The 17801-nt window shown below is 41.6% G+C and overlaps 1 protein-coding gene across 7 annotated transcripts in view; it reads right to left on the bottom strand.

The window, feature by feature from the left end:
• Positions 1 to 214, bottom strand: part of INTS10 (integrator complex subunit 10) — a 31112-nt gene extending 30898 nt beyond the window's left edge. For all 7 annotated transcript variants that reach the window (XM_068969720.1, XM_068969724.1, XM_068969719.1 and 4 more), the window contains exon 1: positions 86 to 214. In XM_068969720.1, the coding sequence (XP_068825821.1) occupies positions 86 to 214 (129 nt within the window). The remainder of the gene's footprint in view (positions 1 to 85) is intronic.
• Positions 215 to 17801: the final 17587 nt, after the last annotated feature.

The raw sequence follows: 17801 nt of genomic DNA, 5'->3' as shown, positions 1-17801 counted from the left end.
CGGGCTCGCTTCTCGGGGAGGGTGGGGAGGCTGGGGGGCGCAGGGCAGTGGGAGCCGCGCCCCCCGCGCGCCCGCCCGGCCTCACCTGGATGTTGAAGTCCGCCGGGTAGAGGCTGCGCGCCGTGATGAGCCACGCCTTGGCGGCCCACAGGTCCTGCGGCACCAGCTCGCGGGCTCGCTGCACCAGAAACTCGCAGTCGCCCTGGGCGGACATGACGCGGCCCGAGCCCGCCGGACCTCAGGGCGGGGGGGACGCCGCGGGCCTGCCCGCCGCCGGGGCCGCTACTACGCAGGCGCGGGGCGCTCCGAGCGCTTCCGGGTTTGCGGGCGGCCTCCGCGCCTGCGCCTGTGGGGCCCTCGGCCGGGTAGCTCCCCGGGAGTGTCCGGATCTCCGAGGCCGCGGAGCAGCGGGGGCCTGTCGGCGGGCTCGGGGCGCGACCCCCGTGTCCCCGGGGAGCCTGCGCGCGCGCCGCCCGGGCGGCCCCAAGACGCCGGAAGGGCGGAGGTGGGCCCAGGACGGTGCCAGGAGCCCCTCGGCCGGGGGTCACCGGCGGAGTGGACGCTCCGAAAGGTCTGCGCGGGTTCTGTCCCCGCGGTCCTGCCGGCGATCGGGCTGCTGTTAGGACCTTCCACGTGTCACTGCCGCCGCGCGTTTATTCCCTGGTTTCTCCCGCGAGCGTTTCTTGGGCTATTGCAGCGTGAACGCTTTGCCAGTGCTTGGCTGCGGGCTGGGAGCTACTGAGTCGTTTATACCTCTTGGCGCCCCGGGTTTACAGTGTTAGGGACCTGTGACCTGCAGGAAGTAGCTGTTTTAATTATCCTTTCCAGCCGGGATCGACGTCATTTTCACCAGATGAAAACTAAACAGTCTCCCCTGCTCTTGGGAAGGGAAGCCGCACTTAGGAACCTGAGGAAGCAGTATTTATTTGCCGAACAGGAAGAATGTGCCAAAATTTGGGTTGTGAACCTTCCTTTTGTTTTCAATCCAGGGTCTATATACAAAAGTTTAAGCAAGGTCTAGTACCACTGATATCTTGGATTTAAAACCAAGGTTAGGGATTCAAAACTGATCTGTTTGAAAAAAAAAAATTACTATACACTTCATACATGGAAAAGTTATAGATATGTTAAATAAATATGAATATATACATCACTATTGTGGACAGAGGATGTCGCCTGCCATTCCAATAAACAATGCATGCTGTGTGCCAGCACCCCTAGCCCGACTTACATTAGTGCCCCAGGAGGGGCATTTAGGGTAGAGGAAAAAAGCATACTGGCCCAACTAAAGATGTGTATCTAAAGAGTAATTTCAATGAGCCCAGAGCCTTGCATCTTACAATGTGTTTTGTTTTTTTGTTTTGTTTTATTTTCAGCGAAAACTCCTATATATCCTGACCCCTCCCTTAGCTCTTTGGAGCAGTTCTGCAGAGCTAGAGGCCGTCTCCTGGGCTGTGGTCCCCAGTAAGGTCCCTGAATAAAACATAACTAGCAACTTCAGGTTGTGTATTTTTCTCAGGCAATGCTATGGTTATGTGTGAAGCCTAATATAGATGCTTCCTAATTACAATAATTGAAAAACAATTGCAAAGTTAATGGTGAATTACCAAGCTAGTTTTAGAGGAAAGCACCAAGAGGAGCAAGCCTTACAACACCATGTAAAGCGCCAACCTTACCAAATCTGTCAAGGTTGGGATTCTTTTGTTTTGCTACGTTGCCCATTGGTACCATTCTACAAACGGCAACTTTAATATCTCCCCACTTACCCCTAATTTTTAAAACTTATTTATATTTGGTTGTGCTGGGTCTTCATTGCTGCGCTGGGCTTTCTCTAGTTGCCAGGAGCGGAGGCTACTCTCTCCTTGTGGAGCACTGGCTCTAGACTTGCAGACTCAGTAGTTACAGTGGGCTTAATTACTTCCTGGCATGTGGAGTCTTTCTGGACCAGGGATTGACCCTGTGTGCCCTGCATTGGCAAGTGTACTTTTTTTTTTTTTTTCCAATCAGTGGGCCACCAAGGAAGTCCAACCCCAAATTTAAAAAACTTGATTTTGTTTCATTAGCATCCTTAGTGATCTCTTTAGGTAAGAGCCACTGCTTTCCCCTCAGCTCATCCATACATGAACTGTACTAGTGCTTTAGAAAGCATTATGGTTCCTAAAGCTGTTTCATGTCCTGTAATTATACAAAGAAACAGCCTGCTTTTCTGTTCATTCTGTAGGCCAGGATGGATTGCTTGGTGATAGAATTCTGTGGCTTTGTAGAAAAGAAGGTACTGAATTGATAATTTTTATTGTATAAAGTAAAGATCAAAAAAAAAATTGAGGGCTTGAACATTTTTTCATTATTTCATTGATTTGCATGTATAAATTGCATAAGGTTTTCAAATGGCAAAGTGAAGTGAAAGCCGCTCAGTCGTGTCCAAGTCTTTGCAACCCCATGGAATTCTCCAGGCCAGAATACTGGAGTGGGTAGCTGTTCCCTTCTCCACAGGATCTTCCCAACCCACGATGGAACCCAGGTCTCCTGCATTGCAGGCGGATTCTTTACCAGCCAGACCACAAGGGAAGCATATGGCAAAAATGACTGATTAATCATTAAACACTATGTTTTGGGTCTAGGATTACAAAACAGAAACCAAAACAAAACCGTTTACCTGTTCTTGAGTCTTCAGTTCTCTAGTGAAAGCTAGGGGCTAAATAAGGGAACTTGGGCTATAATTTAGATGCCAATTAATTTAGAATGCCTCTGACTTTTTGCCAGTTTAACATAAGATTTCTGGCTATTTTCTAGCCAACTTACTAATTTTAAAAGGTTTCCAACTAAATACTGGGTTAACCAATAAGTTCATTCAGGTTTTCCCAAAAGATGTAACAGAAAAACCTGAACAAATTTCTTGGCCAATCCAGTATTTGTCTTCAGTTCAGTTCAGTTCTATTGCTGTCATGTACGACTCTTTGCAACCCCATGAATCGCAGCACACCAGGCCTCCGTGTCCATCACCAACTCCCAGAGTTTACTTAAACTCATGTCCGTTGAGTCAGTGACGCCATCCAGCCAACTCATCCTCTGTCGTCCCCTTCTCCTCCCACCTTCAATCTTTCCCAGCATCAGGGTCTATTCCTATCAGTTACTTCTTCACGTCAGGTGCCGAAGTATTGGAATTTCAGTTTCAGCATCAGTCCTTCCAATGAATATTCAGGACTGATTTCCTTCAGGATGGACTCTGGTTGGATCTCAGGTTGGATCTCAGGTTGGATCTCTTTACAGTCCAAGGGACTCTCAAGAGTCTTCTCCAACACCACAGTTCAAAAGCATCAATTCTTTAGCATTCAGCTTTCTTTATAGTCCGGCTCCCACATCCATACATGTCTACTAGAAAAGCCATATCTTTGACTAGACAGACCTTTGTTGGTAAAGTAATGTCTCTGCTTTTGAATATGCTATCTAGGTTGGTCGTAACTTTTCTTCCAATGAGGAAGCGTCTTTTAGTTTCTTGGCTGCAGTCACCATCTGTAGTGATTTTGGAGCCCCCCAAAATAAAGTCTGACACTGTTTCCACTGTTTCTCCATCTATTTTTCATGAAGTGATGGAACTGGATGCCATGATCTTAGTTTTCTGAATGTTGAGCTTTAAGCCAACTTTTTCACTCTTCTCTTTCACTTTCATCAAGAGGCTCCTTGGTTCTTCTTCACTTTCTGCCATAAGGGTGGTGTCATCTGCATATCTGAGGTTATTGATATTTCTCCCAGCAATCTTGATTCCAGCTTGTGCTTCTTCCAGCCCAGTATTTCTCATGATGTACTCTGTGTGTAAGTTAAATAAGCAGGGTGACAGTATACAGCCTTGACATACTCCTTTCCCTATTTGGAACCAGTCTGTTGTTCCATGTCCAGTCCTAACTGTTGCTTCCTGATCTCCATACAGATTTCTCAAGAGGCAGGTCAGATGGTCTGGTAGTCCCTTCTCTTTCAGAATATTCCACAGTTTCTTGTGATCCACACAGTCAAAGGCTTTGGCATAGTCAAGAAAGCAGAAGTAGATATTTTTCTGGAACTCTCTTGCTTTTTCGAAGATCCAATGAATGTCGGCAATCTGATCTCTGGTTCCGCTGCCTTTTCTAAATCCAGCTTAAACATCTGGAAGTTCATGGTTCACATATTGTTGAAGCCTGGCTTGGAGGATTTTGATCATTACTTTTCTAGCATGTGAGGTGAGTGCAGTTGTGCGATAGTTTGAGCATTCTTTGGCATTGCCTTTCTTTGAGATTGGAATGAAAACTGACCTTTTCCATTCCTGTGGCCACCGCTAAGTTTTCCAACTTTCCTGGCGTATTGAGTGCAGCACTTTCACAGCATCATCTTTCAGGATTTGGACTAGCTCAACTGGAATTCCATCACCTCCACTAGCTTTGTTCGTAGTGATGCTTCCTAAGGCCCACTTGACTTCACATTCCAGGATGTCTGGCTCTAGGTGAGTGATCACACCATCGTGATTATCTGGGTCGTGAAGATCTTTTTTGTACAGTTCTTCTGTGTATTCTTGCCACCTCTTCTTAATATCTTCTGCTTCTGTTAGGTCCAGACCATTTCTGTCCTTTATTGAGCCCATGTGCATGAAATGTTCCCTTGGTATCTCTAATTTTCTGGCAGAGATCTCTAGACTTTCCCATTTGGTTGTTTTCCTCTATTTCTTTGCATTGATTGCTGAGGAAGTCTTTCTTAATCTCACCTTGCTATTCTTTGGAACTCTGCATTCAAATGGGTATATCTTTCCTTTTCTCCTTTGCCTTTAGCTTCTCTTCTATTCATAGTTATTTTTAAGGCCTCCTCGGACAACCATTTTGCCTTTTTGCATTTGTTTTTCTTGGGGATGGTCTTGATCCCTGTCTCCTGTATGATATCATGAACCTCCATCCATAGTTGTTCAGGCATTCTATGTTTGTTTTGAGGGGACACAATTCTACTCCTAACAGGTATTGAGATAATTTTTATTTTTATTCTTGTAGTTTTTCTATAAGTTAGAAACTATTTCCAAATATAACATTTTTTTAAAATAAATTTCTACATGGCCTAGAGTGAATCACAAAACCTACTCCAAGAAGAGAAAAAGTATATCCCAAAAGAATTGCAGGATTCTCCCAACTCACGTACACAAGATGCTTGGAATGGATAACAAGGGCATTGACCAAACAGGATAAATTACAAAACTAGATGGAACAGATTTATCAGTGTGGACGCATTTACCAATAATTCTAGATTGAACATGTCCAGTAAGTCTAGGAGTGCTCCGTCATGTCTGACTCTTTCTGATCCCCTGGACTGATCCCCCTCCAGGCTCCTCTCTCCATGGGATTCTCCAGGCAAGAATACAAGAGTGTGTTGCCTTGCCTTCCTCCAGGGGGTCTTCTCAACCCAGGAATCGAACCTGGGTCTCCTGCATTGCAGGCAGATTCTTTACTGTCTGAGTCACTAGGGAAGCCTAACCAGGGATCAGATCCACATCCCCTGCTTTGGAAGGCAGACTCCTAACCATTGGACCACCAGGGAAGTCCCCATTTTAGCAATTTTTAAGTGTAGAGTTCATTAGCGTTAGGTATTTTCCACATTATATAGACAGGCTCCAAAAGTTTCTCATCTTGCAAACAAAGTCTATGTCCATTAAACAATTCCCTTTTCCCATTCTCCCAGCCCCTGCAGCCAACCTTCTACTTGCTGTTTTTATGAGTTTCACTACTCTAGGTTCCTCCCTTAAGTGAAATCACACCATATTTATCTTTTTGTGATTGGCTTATTTCAATTAATGTCCTAAAAATGTATCCATGTTGTATCATGTGTTATGATTTCCCTTGCTTTTTAAGGCTGAGTAATATTCCCTCCTTATGGCAGAAAGTGAAGAGGAACTAAAAAGCCTCTTGATGAAAGTGAAGGAGGAGAGTGAAAAAGTTAGCTTAAAGCTCAACATTCAGAAAACGAAGATCATGGCATCTGGTCCCATCACATCTTGGCAAATAGATGGGGAAACAGTGGAAACAGTGTCAGACTTTATTTTGGGGGGCTCCAAAATCACTGCAGATGGTGATTGCAGCCATAAAATTAAAAGATGCTTATTCCTTGGAAGGAAAGTTATGACCAACCTAAATAGCATATTCAAAAGCAGAGACATTACTTTGCCAACAAAGGTCCATTTAGTCAAGGCTATGGTTTTTCCAGTGGTCATGTATGGATGTGAGAGTTAGACTGTGAAGAAAGCTGAGTGCCAAAGAATTGATGCTTTTGAACTGCGGTGTTGGAGAAGACTCTTCAGAGTCCCTTGGACTGCAAGGAGATCCAACCAGTCCATTCTAAAGATCAGCCCTGGGATTTCTTTGGAAGGAATGATGCTAAAGCTGAAAGTCCAATACTTTGGCCAAGTCATGTGAAGAGTTGACTCATTGGAAAAGACTCTGATGCTGGGAGGAATTGGGGGCAGGAGGAAAAGGGGACGACCGAGGATGAGATGGCTGGATGACATCACCGACTCGATGGACATGAGTTTGAGTGAATTCCGGGAGTTGGTGATAGACAGGGAGGCCTGGCGTGCTGCAATTCATGGGGCGCAAAGAGTTGGACACGACTGAGCGACTGAACTGAACTGAACTGAATATTCCCTCACCACATTTTGTTTTTTTTACTCTCCCACTGATGGATACAATGCTAATAGGAATCTGTATCTCTCAAGACCCAACACCTATAAGATTTTATCTTTGTCCTTGGTGTTCAGCAGTTTGACTATGATGTGTGTAGGTGTGATTTTCTTTGTAGGTGTGTTTTCTTTTCTGGTTGGGATTCACTGATTTTCCTGTCTATGGGTTTCTTTTTTGATCAAATTTGGAATTTTGATTAAAATTTCTTTAAATATTATTCCAACTTCATTTTCTGCCTCCCTTTTTCTGGAATCCTGACCACACATGTATTAGACCCACAGGTCCGTTGAGGCGTTGTTCTTTGTTTCTCTCCTAATATTGTACTCTTTGTGTTTCAGTTTAAATGATTTATTTTGAGCTATCTTCATGTTTACTAATCCTTTCTCTTCTGTTGTGTCCAATCTTCCCCTTGTATATATAGGACCATATTCCTTATACATTCGTACTTTGACAGACACTGATATTGTTTTCATGTTTTAGCCTTTGTAAATAATGCTGTAATGAAGCTGGAGTTGTTGATATCTTTTTGAGTTAGTGTTTTTGTTTCCTTAGGATAAATACCCAGAAGTGGGATTGCTGGATCATATGGTAATTCTATTTTTAATTTTTTGAGGAAACTCCATGCTGTTTTCCACAGTGGCTGTACCAATCTACATTCCCACCAACAATGCACAGTGGTTCGCTCATCCCCACCAACACTTGTTAGCCCTTGTCTTTTTGAGAATAGCCAGTCTAACAGATGTGCGATGATGACTTATTGTGCTATTGATTTGTATTTCACTGATGGTTAGTGATGTCGAGCAACTTTTCACATACCTACTGGTCATCTACATGTCTTCTTTGGAGAAATGTCTATACACTTCGTCTGCCCATTTTCAGTCCTATTGAGTTGCTTGAGTTTCTTTATTTTGAATAGTAACCCTTCATCAGGTATATGTTTGTAAATATTTTCTTCCTCTCAGTATGCTGCCTTTTCATTGCATTGGTGATTTCTTTCTTTCTTTCTTTTTGCTGTGTAGAAGCTTTTTAGTTTGATATAAGTCCCACTTTTGTTGCGCTTGCTTTGGTGTCAAATCCAAAAAGTCATCACCAAGACCAAGGTCAAGGAGCCTACTGCTTACATTTTCTTCTAGGATTTGTATGGTTTCAAGTCTATAATCTTATGGTGAAGCCTCTCATCTATTTTGAGTAAGTTTTGTGTAACTGTTTGCTGTAAGATCGTGGTTCAGTTTTCTTCTTTGCACATGGCTTGTTTCCCCAGCATCATTTACTGAAGAGAGACTGTCCTTTCCTAGCTGTAAACTTGTTGTAAATTAATTGAACATATATGCATGGGTTTATTTCTGAGCTCACTACCCTGTTCCATTGATCTATATGTGTCTGTTTCTATGCCAATATCATAGTGTTTTGATTACTAGTGCTTTGTAATATAGTTTGAAATCAGAAAGTGTGATGCCTCCAGCTTTGTTCCTCTTTCTCAGAATTACTTGGGCTATTCAAAGTCCTTTGTGGTTCCATGCAAATTTTAGAATTTCGTGTTCTTTTTTAAAAAAATTTTTTGTGTGTAGGTGTCTCTGTGTTAGGGATCAGCCTGAAGCATATAAACTTAAAGTTTTCTCAGATCTAAGGAAAGCCTGCACACTGGGCATGAGTGGTGACTTTCTAAATTTCCCCGTATGTGTAACTAATCCTTAAATAACCCAAAAGGGGAAAAATGGAAAAATAAAGGGGATAATATAGCCATTGTCTCTTTAAATCCCCTGGAAGGTGCTTCAGGTAGAGGAGCATGAAACAATGATGGTGGAAAATGCAGCTGCCTGCCCGCCTGTGTCTGCCCCTGCATGACCAGAGGCGGCTGTCGGTGATCAGAACCCAGACCCGTTACTGGGAGGACTAAGTCCTTATCGTCACTCTGGCTCCGGCAAGCCCCTCTAAGAGCGCTGGTCCAGCTGGCGGCCGTGGGCTGGGGCGCCGGAGGATGCAGATCGCCTGCCGCACGAGGCTGAAACTGACCAAAATCAAGCACAATTCGCCAGGCTTGTCTTCCCACAGGAAGCTGAAAGCCTTTGAATAGACTCTGAAATTCTAAAATAATTACAGAGGACAGACTTGGCCAGTTCCACGTTGTGCAGGTGGGGAGACAGATTCCTAGCACTTCCTACACTGCCATCTTCCCTGCCCTCCCAGGCTTATTTCATCTTACATTCTGTACAGTGCATTTTAAATTCTCAGTGTCAACTCTCTCATTTAACAGTTAGAAGAACTGACTTCAGGGACTTCCCTGGTAGTCCAGTGGCTAAGACTTCATGCTCCCAATGAAGGGAACCCGGGTTCCAACCCTGGTCAGGGAACTAGATCCCATATGCCGCAAATAAGAGTTTGCATGCTGCAATGAAGGCCTGGCGCAGCCAAAAAAGAAAAAAGAAAAAAATATATATATAACTAACTTTAGGTTGCCAAGTGAAATTCAAAATTATTGAGAATGATAGCTGGAAATTAATTTATACACAGATTTTAAGGTCTTCTTCACAATATACTCCAGATTATGCAAAGGCATACTTGGCACTTTGGTCAAAAAAAAGCACATTTGTGTGTATAAGTAAGATGTAGAGCATAGCAAAGCAGCAGAGAAAGGATTGGGATCCCGGGCTTAGGGACTATCCTAAAACCATCTTGTTGTCCATTGTGAAAACAGTAAGAAGGTAGCATAAATTTAGATTAAAAAATCTCATACTGCTGTGCGTTAACATCTTTTATGGGCTTCCCCGGGTGGCTCAGTGGTAAAGAATCCACCCCCCAATGCAGGAGACATGGGTTCGTTCCCTGGGTCAGGAAAATCCCCTGGAGAAGGAAATGGCAACCCATTCCAATATTCTTGCCTGGGAAATCCCACAGACAGAGGAGCCTGGTGGGCTACAGTCCACGGGGTCACAAAAGAGTCAGACACAACTTAGTGACTAAAGAGCAATGTCTTTTGCAGGCCTCAGGCAGAGTCCCAGCGACGAAATAGTTCTTACCCATAGTCCTGTTCCTCTCATATTAGGCATTCTCTTAAGGCTGCACCCTACTTTTAAGTGTTTTCCTTGACTCACTACATCATTTATACATCATCGTGCATTTTGTTATTTTCATAAGGGTTTGATTTATTTCTCCCATTAGATGGCAGGGGTTTTGAGGTCAGGCTTTATGCTTTAATTCTTTTTAATGCTACACAGTACTGGGAACAGTTGTTATTCAATTACTAATTTATAATTAATTTTTCAGAGCGTGAGCCATCGAAGGCCTTTTCATGTGTGATTTTGGGATGCAAATAATTTTATTTTGGAAGTTGCTAATTAATAAGAGTTCTGATGGGAATGAAAGCAGAAATTCTTGATAGAGGACTGTGACTTTCTAATTTTCACTTAAACTTCTCTTGTAACTTTTTTTTCTGCTGAATCCTATTTGGAGTATTAATAATTCATTGATGTGTATATAGATGGATAGCTTGATATATTAAATTTGGTTGTAGGCATTAAAGAAAATAAATGAAACCATGGCAAATTGGAAGAGAATGCAATTATTCAAGTTTAACTGTAGGACACCTTGGAATGGTTAAGAATCACTACCATTACTCATCCAAATATCCCATAAGTTTAACAGTTAACTTTCAAAATATATTCCCTAGATAATGTCTTTTGTAAAAGCCATTGTTTTTATTCATTAGAATTGTGAAACACTAAGTGTTCTGAAAATAATATATAATTGTTATAGGAAATCATAAAAGGGCAGAAAAGCACAAGGAAGAAAACGTAAACCACTTGTAATTCCAACACTCAGAAATAACTGATATTACCAAGATCTATGCAGTCATTAACTTTTTCCACTTGTGTTTTATTATTTTGAAGAAAAAGATAAATAATCCAATAGAAAAAAATGGGCCAGTGGTTAGAACAGACCCATCATACAAGACTATGTGTAAATGGCCAATAAATCCATGAGAAATAAGAAAAATGCACAGTACAATCATGTGATACTGCTCTGTAACCTTACAACTATGAAAATGAAGAAAGACTGGCAATATCCAGTGTTATTAAGGACGTGAAACAATGGCAACTTTTGCTCCACTGATGTGTCAACTGGTTGCAGGAAATTAGGAAAACTGACATTATCTACTAAAATTTCATGGCAAATAGATGGGGAAACAATGGAAACAGTGACAGACTTTATTTTTGGGGTTCTAAAGTCACTGCATATGGTGACTGAAGCCATGGAATTAAAAGATGCTTGCTCCTTGGAAGAAAAACTATGACCAACCTAGACAGCATATTAAAAAGCAGAGACATTGCTTTGCCAACAAAGGTCCGTCTAGTCAAAGCTATGGTTTTTTCAGTAGTCACATATGGATGTGAGAGCTGGACTATAAACAAAGCTGAGCACCAAAGAGTTGATGCTTTTGAACTATGGTGTTGGAGAAGATTCTTGCGAGTCCTTTGGGCTGCAAAAAATCCAATCAGTCCATCGTAAAGGAAATCAGTTCTGAATATTCATTGGAAGGACATGCTGAAGCTAAGTTCCAATACATTGGCCACCTGATGCGAAAAACTGACTCATTGGAAAACACCCTGATGCTGGGAAAGATTGAAGGTGGAAGGAGAAGGGGATGACAGAGGATGAGATGGTTGGATGGCATCACCGACTCCAAGAACATGAGTTTGGGTAAACTCCAGGAGTTGGTGATGGATAGGGAAGCCTGGTGTGCTGCAGTCCATGGGGTTGCAGAGTCAGACACAACTGAGCTGAACTGAACTAAAACCGAAGATTCACGTATCATTGACTTAGCAATCCCACTCCTAAATATTTGCTCAACAGAATGTGTGCTCCTAGGGAATAAAAGGCTTGTAGAAGCAGGTTCATAGGAGAATTATCCAAAATAGCCCCAAATGTCCTTCAAGAGCAGAATGAATAAAATGTCATGGTCTATTCACGCAGAAACTTAGAAAGGCTTTCTCCATCCGATACACAGCAATGAAAAACAGTTATTTCATGCAATGTGGGAAGTGGAAGAGGCCAGATGTAAAGTGTAATTCCATTTATGTAAAGTTTGAAAACAGATAAAAGTAAAACAAAATGTTTACAGATATATACACAAATGGTAAATCTACAAAGGAAAATAAGGGAGTAATTACACTCATGTGTTCATTCAGGGAGAAGGGAGAGGTGAAAGCTGGGAGGTGGCGGGAGGACTCTGGGATGCTTGAACCTTTCTATATGTTGGGTTGGCTAAAGAGTTTATTCAGATTTTTCTGCAAGATGTTACAGAAAAGCACAAAAGAAATTTTAGGCCAACTCAACATTTCTGGTTATGATTATACAGTGGAAGTGAGAAATAGATTTAAGGGACTAGATAGATAGAGTACCTGAAGAACTATGGACGGAGGTTCGTGACATTGTACAGGAGACAGGGATCAAGACCATCCGCAAGGAAAAGAAATGCAAAAAAGCAAAATGGCTGTCTGGGGAGGACTTACAAATAGCTGTGAAAAGAAGAGAAGCAAAAAGCGAAGGAGAAAAGGAAAGATATAAGCATCTGAATGCAGAGTTCCAAAGAATAGCAAGGAGAGATAAGAAAGCCTTCCTCAGCGATCAATGCAAAGAAATAGAGGAAAACAACCAAATGGGAAAGACTAGAGATCTCTTCAAGAAAATTAGAGATACCAAGGGAATATTTCATGTAAAGATGGGCTCAATAAAGGACAGAAATGGTATGGACCTAACAGAAGCAGAAGATATTAAGAAGAGGTGGCAAGAATATGCAGAAGAACTGTACAAAAAAGATCTTCATGAACAAGATAATCACGATGGTGTGATCACTCACCTAGAGCCAGACATCCTGGAATGTGAAGTCAAGTGGGCCTTAGAAATCGTCACTACGAACTAGAACACTTTCTAACACCACACACAAAAATAACCTCAAAATGGATTAAAGATCTAAACGTAAGACCAGAAACTATAAAACTCCTAGAGGAGAACATAGGCAAAACACTCTCCGACATAAATCACAGCAGGATCCTCTATGACTCACCTCCCAGAATACTGGAAATAAAAGCAAAAATAAACAAATAGGATCTAATTAAAATTAAAAGCTTCTGCACAACAAAGGAAACTGTAAGCAAGGTGAAAAGACAGCCTTTGGAATGGGAGAAAATAATAGCAAATGAAGCAACTGACAAACAACTAATCTCAAAAACATACAAGCAAATCATGCAGCTCAATTCCAGAAAAATAAACGACCCAATCAAAAAATGACCCAAAGAACTAAATAGACATTTCTCCAAAGAAGACATATAGATGGCTAACAAACACATGAAAAGATGCTCGACATCACTCATTATCAGAGAAATGCAAATCAAGACCACAATGAGGTACCATTTCACACCAGTCAGAATGGCTGCGATCCAAAAGTCTACAAGCAATAAATGCTGGAGAGGGTGTGGAGAAAAGGGATCCCTCTTCCACTGTTGGTGGGAATGTAAACTAGTACAGCCACTATGGAGAACAGTGTGGAGATTCCTTAAGAAACTGGAAATAGAACTGCCTTATGACCCAGCAATCCTACTGCTGGGCATACACACCGAGAAAACCAGAATTGAAAGAGACACGTGTACCCCAATGTTCATCGCAGCACTGTTTATAACAGCCAGGACATGGAAACAACCTAGATGTCCATCAGCAGATGAATGGGTAAGAAAGCTGTGGTACATATACACAATGGAGTATTACTCAGCCATGAAAAAGAATACATTTGAATCAGTTCTAATGAGGTGGATGAAACCGGAGCCTATTAAACAGAGTGAAGTAAGCCAGAAAGAAAAACACCAATACTGTATACTAACACATACATATGGAATTTAGAAAGATGGTAACGATAACCCTGTATGCGAGACAGCAAAAGAGACACAGATGTATAGAACAGACTTTTGGACTCTGTGGGAGAGGGAGAGGGTGGGATGATTTGGGAGAATGGCATTGAAACATGTATAATATCATGTAAGAAACGAATTGCCAGTCTAGGTTCGATGCAGGATACAGGATGCTTGGGCCTGGTGCACTGGGATGACCCAGAGAGATGGTATGGGAAGGGAGGTGGGAGGGGGGTTCAGGATTGGGAACTCATGTACACCCTTGGTGGATTCATGTTGATGTATGGCAAAACCAATACAGTATTATAAAGTAAAATAAAATAAAATAATAAAAAAAAGAAATCATCACTACGAACAAAGCTAGTGGAGGTGATGGAATTCCAGTTGAGCTAGTTCAAATCCTGAACGATGATGCTATGAAATTGCTGCATTCAATATGCCAGCAAATTTGGAAAACTCAGCAGTGGCCACAGGACTGGAAAAGATCAGTTTTCATTCCAATCCCAAAGAAAGGCAATGCCAAAGAATGCTCAAACTGCTCAATTGCACTCATCTCACACGCTAGTAAAGTAATGGTCAAAATTCTCTAAGCCAGGCTTCAGCAATACGTGAACCGTGAACTTCCAGATGTTCAAGCTGATTTTAGAAAAGGCAGAGGAACCAGAGATCAAATTGCCAACATCCGCTGGATCATCAATGAACCAAGAGAGTTCCAGAAAAACATCTATTTCTGCTTTAATGACTATGCCAAAGCCTTTGACTGTGTGGATCATAATAAACTGTGGAAAATTCTCAGAGATGGGAATACCAGACCACCTGATCTGCCTCTTGAGAAACCTATATGCAGATCAGGAAGCAACAGTTAGAACTGGACATGGAACAACAGACTGGTTCCAAATAGGAAAAGGAGTATGTCAAGGCTGTATATTGTCACCCTGCTTATTTAACTTATATGCAGAGTACATCATGAGAAACGCTGGACTAGAAGAAACACAAGCTGGAATCGAGATTGCCGGGAGAAATATCAATAACCTCAGATAGGCAGATGACACCACCCTTATGGCAGAAAGTGAAGAGGAACTAAAAAGCCTCTTGATGAAAATGAAAGAGGAGAGTGAAAAAGTTGGCTTAAAGCTCAACATTCAGAAAATGAAGATCATGGCATCCGGTCCCATCACTTCATGGGAAATAGATGGGGAAACAGTGGAAACAGTGTCAGACTTTATTTTTTGGGTTCCAAAATCACTGCAGATGGTGATTGCAGCCATGAAGTTAAAAGATGCTTACTCCTTGGAAGAAAGTTATGACCAACCTAGATCGCATATTAAAAAGCAGAGACGTTACTTTGCCAACAAAGGTCCATCTAGTCAAGGCTATGGCTTTTCCAGTGGTCATGTATGGATGTGAGAGTTGGACTGTGAAGAAAGCTGAGCGCCAAAGAATTGATGCTTTTGAACTGCGGTGTTGGAGAAGACTCTTGAGAGTCCCTTGGACTGAAAGGAGATCCAACCAGTCCATTCTGAAGGAGATCAACCCTGGGTGTTCTTTGGAAGGACTGATGCTAAAGCTGAAACTCCAGTACTTTGGCCACCTCATGTGAAGAGTTGACTCATTGGAAAAGACCCTGATGCTGGGAGGGATTGGGGGCATGAGGAGAAGGGGGCGATAGAGGATGAGATGGCTGGATGGCATCACCGACTCGATGGAAGAGAGTTTGGGTGAACTCCGGGAGTTGGTGATGGACAGGGAGGCCTGGCGTGCTGCGATTCATGGGGTCGCAAAGAGTCGGACACGACTGAGAAACTGAACTGAACTGAACATTTCTGGACCCAGGTGGTGGTTACAAGATACTCATTTTGTGACAAGTCAGATGCACCTGTTTCTTACGTGCATGCGTGCATGCTCAGTCATGTCTGGCTGTTTGCAACCCCATGGCCTGTAGCCCACCAGGCTTCTCTGTCCATGAGGATTCTCCAAGGAAGAACACAGGAGTGGGTTGCCATTTTCTCTTCCAAGGGATCTTCTCCACCTAGGGATTGAACCGAGTCTCCTGCATTACAGGTGGATTCTTTACTGCCTGAGCCATCGGGGAGCTTTCTTACATTATAGTGAAAAATAAAAATGTTTAAAACAAAAGTAGTGTTAATATTTGCTCTTTATTTGTATTCCTAGGTTGGGTGCACGCGTTTTATAAATATTACAATATTTTGGAGTGATCCCTTTATTAATACCCAATAACCTTCTGTTTCTCTTATTGTATACAGTCTTTGGTTTAAAATCTATTTTGTCTGATACAAGCATAGCTATTCAGCTTTTAATGTTTTCCTTTTGCATGGAATATTATTTTTGGTCCCTATACTTTCAGTCTTTGTGTATACTTAAAGCTGAGTGAGTCTCTTGTGAGAGCATATAGTTGGGTCTTATTTTGTTTATCCATTTAGCCACTCTGTGTCTTTAGTGGAGAATTTGGTCTATTTAAATTTAAAGTAAATATTGGCAGGTATGCACTTTCTATTGCCATTTTAAAATTGTTTTCTGGTGCTTTGTCATCCTTTGTTTCTTTTTTCCTCTCTTGCTCTCTTTGTGTTTGGTGATTTTTATGTAGTGGTATACTTATTCTCTTTATTTTATTTTTTTAAATCTACTTAAGGTTTTGCTTTGTGGTTAGCATGAGGCTTACACAAAACATCTTATTTATAACAGTCCATTTTCAACTGATAACAGCTTAACTTTTGATGTATACGAAATCTCTACATTTGTACTCTTTTTGTTAAAACATTTTATGTTTTTGATGCCAGAGTTAATATCTTTTTATCTTGCTCACCCATTTACAAATCACAGTGTGTGAAAGTGTGTGTTAGTCGTTCAGTCATGTCCAACTCTTTGCAACCCCATGGACTGTAGTCTGCTGGGCTCCTCTGTCCATGGGATTGTCCAGGCAAGAATATTGGGGTGGGTTGCCATTCTCTTCTCCAGGGGTCTTCCCAACCCAGAGACTAAACTCAGGTCTCCTGTATTGTGGGCAGATTCACAGATTCCTTACCATCTGAGTCACTAGGAAAATCACTGCAGTTATAGTTATTTTTGCTAATTTTGCCTTTTAACCTTTAGACTAAATTTAAAAGTGATTTACACATTCCGTTACATGAGTATTCTGCACTTAATATATATTTACTTTTACCAGCAAAATTTATACTCTCATATGTTTTCCTGTGACTAATTGGTGTCCTTCGATTCACCTTGAAGAAGTCACTTTAACATTTCATGTAAGGTTGGTCTAGTGGTGATGAACTCTCAGATTTTGCTTGTTTGGAAAACTCTTTATCTCTACTTCAATTCTGAAGAACAACTTTTCCAAGCAGAGTATTCTTGGTGGAAGTTTTTTTTTTTTTTTTTTTCTTCTCTTTTAGCATTTCAATATATCTTATTTCATTATAGCCTGCACAGTTCCTCTGAAAAATCTGGTCATAGTCTACAGAGTTTTCCTTGTAAGTGGCAAGTTGTTTTTCTCTTGCTACTTTTAAGATTCTGTGTCTTTAACTTTTGGCAATTAAATTATGTTGTGTCTTAGAATGGGCCTCTTTGGAATCATCTTATTTAGAACTCTCTAGGTTTCCCGGATCTAGATATCTATTTCCCCAGGTTAGGGAAGTTCTTGGCCATTATTTCTTTGAATAGCTTTCTACCTCTTTCTCTCTCTTCTCCTTCTGAGACCTCAGTAGTGTGATTCTTGGTCCTCTTGACCGTGTCCCACAGGTTCCCTAAGCTCTCCTTACACTTTTCCATTCTTTTCTCTCTTTGCTCTTTTTGTTGAATGACTCCCACCGCTGTCTTCAAGTTCACTGAGTCTTTCTTTGCTACGCCTAGTTTGTTGTTGAATTTTTCAGTTCAGCTATTGTATTCTTCAACTCTGTGATTTCTGTTTGGTACTCTGTTTTCTTGGGTTCCATCCCTGGGTTGGGAAGGTCCCTTGGAGAAGGGGAATGGCTACCCATTCCAGTATTCTGGCCTGGAGAATTCCAAGGACTATATAGTCCACGGGTCGCACAAAGAGTCGGACACGACTCAGCGACTTTCACTTTCACTTTATTTTCTCTTTATTGAAACTCTCACTTTCTTCATGAATTGTTTTCTTGATCTTGGTTAGCATCTTTAGGACCATTATTTTGAACTCCTTATGGGGTAAATAAATTATTTTAGTTTCATTAAGACC

The sequence above is a fragment of the Capricornis sumatraensis genome, chromosome 4 (genome assembly GCF_032405125.1).
Source record: "Capricornis sumatraensis isolate serow.1 chromosome 4, serow.2, whole genome shotgun sequence".
Lineage (NCBI taxonomy): Eukaryota > Metazoa > Chordata > Mammalia > Artiodactyla > Bovidae > Capricornis > Capricornis sumatraensis.
This window is presented reverse-complemented; position numbering and strand designations above follow the sequence as displayed.